The 5,876-nt window shown below is 42.6% G+C and overlaps 1 protein-coding gene across 1 annotated transcript; it reads right to left on the reverse strand.

Moving 5' to 3' along the window:
* Nucleotides 1–2,279: 2,279 nt before the first annotated feature.
* LOC127334729 (uncharacterized) lies at nt 2,280–4,480 on the reverse strand. Its single transcript, XM_051361552.1, has 5 exons — nt 4,426–4,480; nt 3,129–3,490; nt 2,903–2,996; nt 2,670–2,728; nt 2,280–2,570 (listed from the first exon to the last, which is right to left on the reverse strand). The coding sequence occupies exons 1-5, from the start codon at nt 4,478–4,480 to the stop codon at nt 2,280–2,282; spliced, it is 861 nt and encodes a 286-aa protein (XP_051217512.1).
* Nucleotides 4,481–5,876: the final 1,396 nt, after the last annotated feature.

Here is a 5,876-nt window from a genome sequence, read left to right on the forward strand (position 1 = left end):
CAATCATTGCTTCGCATGATTGTTTATATCAAGAATTTCTATCCATGCATAGTGCTTAATCCTTATATCTTTTATCCTATGCCTAGTGAAGTTGATCATAAATATTCTAGCAATATTCCACCGAAAAATTATTCTAATAGATCTCTTGTCTTCGACAATTGATATCATGTATGTGGTAGCTCTTGTAGATCATCTTCACATTCGATTGCTTCTTATTGTCTTATTTTATTGCCAATAAATCTTTGTGACTCCCATGTGTCTTCCTTGCCTCTTTAAAAATCTTTTTGATAAATTCTCTTGATCCATGTCAAGTGTTTGATTTTGTAAGACAACCCTTTTTTCTTTCAGTACCATTGTGCCATTGTTAAAGGTGTAGAGGGTTTGGTTTATTTGTTGAAATCTTGCTCTTTTGGGAGTTTGTTGTCTCATTCCTTCTTCTATATTTTATTTGCTTGAATGAGATAAATGTTTGAGCGTGTTTGTTTATTCCATTCTTTATGCTCAATGGTTTTTGCTTAGTTTATTTGTTGAAATTTGTTGATTTGCTTCTTTGATATAATTTGGAAAATAAATGTGTTTAGTCACACCTTTTATGCCGTCTTCAATTTATTGGTGTTTTGTCCAAATTGTATCTTGTTTGGCTCTTGAAAGTCTTTGTGCATGCTTATATTCTATATGTTTATCTTTGTGGCATGCTTGCTTTCGTTGATCCAATATATAGGGTAGACTCCATCAAATCCTAAATGGCTAAGATGTGCATGAAATTCAAATTTCATCTATAAATATGCACATATTTATATAGTGTTTGTCCTATGTATTGCGGTTAGTCTAACCACTTTAGACCCAATAAGTTTGGGGACAAAAATATTCTTGAATGTTGTTTTAGGTACATTGGAGATGCAATGGATGCTTGTCTTATTTATAAGGAAGGTGTTGTCACCATATGATAATTGGAGCCAAGCTAGGATGATCGACGAACTCTTATCTACTACATCATATCATTGCTATCTCGGTAACAAGTATCTTACTCATGCATACTCTTCTTGCATCCAACCTCATCTTGGCATGAAAATCCTTTATTTGCAAATGTTTCGGTTGACTGGACTACTCATTTTTGCCCCAAACGGTCATATTTTGAGGGGCTATAAAAGGGGCTTCTTCCCCAACGTTTCCTTAGGGTTCTTGAGCACGTTTTTGACCACCATTGTTGAACCCCTTGAGTTTGATTCCTCTCCCTTCCCTCCTATGATTCTTGCATCTTTTTTAGGGCTTTGAAAGAGGAGATCTAGATCTACAACCTCCACCAATCCATTCCTCCTCTAAGTGAGGGAAACCCTTGGGATCTAGATCTTGGATTCATTGGTTGACCTCCACCATTGTTCTTTCTCTCTAATTCCTCCCTAGCACTTGTAGCTTTGGTGGGATTTCAGTGTGAAGGATTTAAACACATTTGGTGTTCTTGCTTTGCATCCTTGCATAAGTATTGAGCTCTCCATTATGATTTGTTCGAGTGAGAGACCGTGAGCTTGTTACTCTTGGAGGGTGACCTCCTAGTTGGCTTGGCAGTTGGTGCTCCGGTGACCTCTTCGTGGAAGATTGTGAAGAGGCCCGAGCTTCTCCTTCGTGGAGGTTGTGAAGTGGTTGTGGAGCTTACTATCTCCGGAGTGGAGGAAAAGCTAGCCATAAGGAAAGGGCATTTGTCCTTCGTGGTATTGGCTTGGAGAAGAAGGTGAGCCTTCGTGGCGTTCGAGAGACCTTCGTGGTAGCCCGCATCTCTCCAACGTGACGTACCTCACTTCGTGTGAGGGAACACGGGAATACATCTCCATCTCCACGTGCCTCGGTTATCTCTATACCCGAGTTTACTTTCCTTGTGATAGCCATCGAGCTTGAAGTACTCTCCATATAAATCCACGCTTAAAAACATTTATTCCTGCAATAATACTTTGCCAAGTAAAAGATGAGCCTTTTTTAGGGCCAGACTTTAAAAGATTGCCATCCGGATAGTATTTAGCTCGTAATATTTGGGCACATAATGAATCTGGATTTGAAATTAATCGCCAGCTTTCCTTTGCCAACATAGCAAGGTTGAAAGCATGCAGGTCTCTAAACCCCATTCCTCCAAGCTTCTTGGGGATACACATTTTCCACCAAGCCATCCAATGCATACGATTATGTTCCTCTGTATCTCCCCACCAGAAACTTGACATTGCATCAGTCATTTCCTTTAGCAACTTCTTGGGAATATTAAAAACAGACATAGCATAAACTGATATAGACTATATAACAGCTTTCAGAAGAATTTCCTTACCACCCATTGAGAGGAACTTCTCCTTCCATCCTTCTAATCTTTTAATAATCCTCTCTAGCAAGTACATGAAACTATCACTTCGGTCCACACCTACCATTGCAGGTAGTCCAAGATATTTATCAGACAAATCTTCGGTCATGACGTTTAGTTCTGAACATAATTCTGCCCTGACATCTGGGTCAACATTTGGGCTGAAATACATACTACACTTGGCCTCACTAACCAGCTGTCCTGAGCTTGCACAGTATTGATCAAGTACCTATCTCAATGAGGTTGCATTAGTCATAGCTACCTTCATAAGGATTAGGGAATCATCAGCAAAGAGTAAATGAGATACTGATGGCGCATTTCTGCATACCCTGACACCTTCCATACCACGAACCTCCTCTCTATGAGCCAGTAAACTTGAAAGACCCTCTGCACAAATCAGAAATAAATAAGGAGAAAGTGGATCTCCCTGTCTAAGTCCTCTACTCGGAGTAAAAGAATCAGTTTCTTGATTGTTAAATCTGATCTTATACTTCACAGAACGAACACACATCATCAAAAGATCAATAAAACCTTGCTGAAAACCAAGCCTTCTCAGCGTACTTTCTAGAAAATTCCATTCAACACGGTCATACGCCTTATGCATATCAAGTTTTACCGCACAGTACCCCCATTTTCCTTTCTTTCTATTCTTGATCTTGTGCAGTCATTCATATGCAATCAGAACATTGTCAGTAATCAACCTCCCAGGCACAAAAGCACTTTGCACCGGGGATATAACATCATCAAGAATATGTTTCAACCGGAAAGCAATCATCTTAGATATTACCTTGTACAAAACATTGCAGAGGCTTATAGGCCTATATTGGGTAACCAATTCTGGATTTTCAACCTTGGGAATTAACACGATCACTGTATCATTCCATCCATCTGGGATAGATTTATTGCTAATTGCCTCCAAGACTTCAGAAGTTAGGATATCTCCCAGTATGTGCCCACATTTTTTGAAAAAAATTGCATGGAGACCATCAGATCCGGGTGCTTTCATATCCCCAATAGAAAAGAGCGCCTTTTTCACATCCTCAGCCGAGAAGGGTCTAAGGAGCTGCTCATTCATGACTTCATTCACCTTTGGATTAACTTTATTCAATAATTCAGGATCAGGTTCTTCAATCTCCGTCGTGAAGAGACCTGCAAAATATTGTGAAATAAGAGGGTTAAGATTAGCCACTCCTTCAACCCACGCTCCGTTTTCATCCTTCAGTTTTTTCACCATATTTCTCTTCCTGCGCTCATTTGCAAAATTATGGAAGTAAGACGTATTTTTATCACCATGTTGTAACCAATTCAGTCTACTTTGAGCCAAGTGTATCTCTTCTTTTTCTAACATGGATTCGATTTCTTTTGCTATTTCTCGCTGTTCAGCAATGTTTTCATCCGTCAAGGGACCACTTGCAATCTGTTCCAAATCGCGATGTGCTTTCCGAATATTTTTTCTCGTTTTCTGTAGAACAGATTTATCCCATTTGTGTAATTGATCATGAACAAAAGCTAGTTTTCCGCCAGCGTGTTGTTTTGAACCATGGGCCCGGCCTGCACCCATGCATCCTCAACAACTTGTCGAAACTGGGCCTCTTTCAGCCACTTCGCTTCAAACCGGAGGATTGTAGGCCCAGTACCAGTGTAGTTTTCTTCCTTATCAAATTCCATCATAATTGGGCGATGATCAGAATGACTATATTCCATATTTTGTAAAACTGCATCCCCAAATTTTGTATTACAGGCTTCATTTGTCAAAGCCCGATCCAAACGTTCTCGAATTCTTCCTCTATGCCAGTAAACGCACGGGCTTTGTGCTAGTATAAGAAGAAAAGAAAATAAAGACAGGAGACCAATATCAAACTAAGTGAAAAGGTAGTGCAAATGGTTAAATCCCCCTCCCACATTCGGCGATCCCAAGCTCTCGGCGCCCTACCTTGCCTTGCGACAAAATTTCTTTTATAGTACATACTATGCGTTCGTATCGATCAATTGGGGGTAGAAAAGAGTATTGCATGTTGGCCTGTTGGGCTGTGTGGTCTCGCCAGCCTGCTGGGCCAACTGCCTGTTCGCACCACTCCAACTACTCGCATGACCGACCGAGAGCTCGAGCGTCAAGCAAGGGCACGGCAGCACGGGCATGGGCACCGCTGCTGGGGCCGGCGTGGCCTCCAGTCACCTGAATTCAAGATTGAAGAGAGCAGCGGCCGAGCCGGGCATGCGACTGCCGAACGACGGCGGAACTCTGGAGGTCGGCAAATAGTCAGGCTCCGTGATGGCGGGAACGGCAGCGCGGCACGCGCCGAACTTCTCCAGCGTGCGGCTAGGCCTAGGCGACACCGCGACGGCGCTGACTGAACAACGGGGGTCTTGACTACTTTGATTTTTTTATCCGTTTGAGTTCGTCCAACCTCAAATTATTTTCGTCCTTCGCCACTGCACCCCGAGGTAGGGGCGGATGTCTTTAGGCTCACTCTGATGCACATGCATCAGGGTCCAAGATTTTTCTTACTATACTTGTGGGCTAAATGAGAGCAGTGCATCATGTTAGGCAGGAAAAGGTGCATCAGGGAGGCATAAATCCACCTAGCAATGGCTGCAAGCTTGAAGATGCATCGGGGAAAATTTTGCTCTAGCTCCGCCCCTGCCCCGAGGGGCTCATCCACGCCGCCAAAATAATAGAGGGGAAGGACAAAGGTCCAAATCTCCTCCATCCTAAAAGTACGACAAGCACTATCCAAAAGACCGTAGGACTTTTTTTTCTCTCTCCTTAATTTTGGCGCAACCTGATCCATATAATGTCTGGCGAGTGGCTCTTATGTCTACCCAACCACAGCCTCCCCCATATATGTTGAGGCTTCGTTGGAACTCACACAAAAGATCCTCTTCCAAGGCTTTGAGCTCACTAGTCACACGTGTGGAATGATGACTGTTTTTAATTATACTCTTAACTAAAGTATATGATTCTTATATAAAATATAAGCACTTTTAACTATCTTATAGCATCACGATAGTAAAATATGGTTCACATGATTTGATAGTGCTCGTAGCTGATGGCCCGTACGTGGTCGCTCTGATTTTACCCCTTATTTTCTGCGTATTTACATAAATTGCCACCGCCAAGTTAAATTGGAGTCGGTGGTTTTCGTACATCCTAAAATTTTCGTCCGTCCTATTACTTCATCCGTCGTACGAATCAATCTGGAAACCGGTTTTCGTACATCCTAAAATTTTACTCACGTAGCCCTAGCCACCGCCGTCTCAGATGTCATCGGCGCCGTAGCTAGAGCCCCCAACGACCTCCGCCGTCTCAGATGTCATCAGGCATATTTGCTATATATACGTAATAATAAATTAGAAACGTTTCTCCTTTGTTCGTTAGGTGTTTCTATCATACTTCGTTTCGTACCTGCAGTCCACAGTCAGGAAAGCCACACATCCCTGTGGCTCTAACCGCCACACTGACCTCTGCACCCCGCTCCGCAAGGTCCTGTGGCGACTGGCCATATTGAACCCTCCCTTCGTCCACGACCCTGGG

The sequence above is a fragment of the Lolium perenne genome, chromosome 1 (assembly GCF_019359855.2).
Source record: "Lolium perenne isolate Kyuss_39 chromosome 1, Kyuss_2.0, whole genome shotgun sequence".
Taxonomy (NCBI): domain Eukaryota; kingdom Viridiplantae; phylum Streptophyta; class Magnoliopsida; order Poales; family Poaceae; genus Lolium; species Lolium perenne.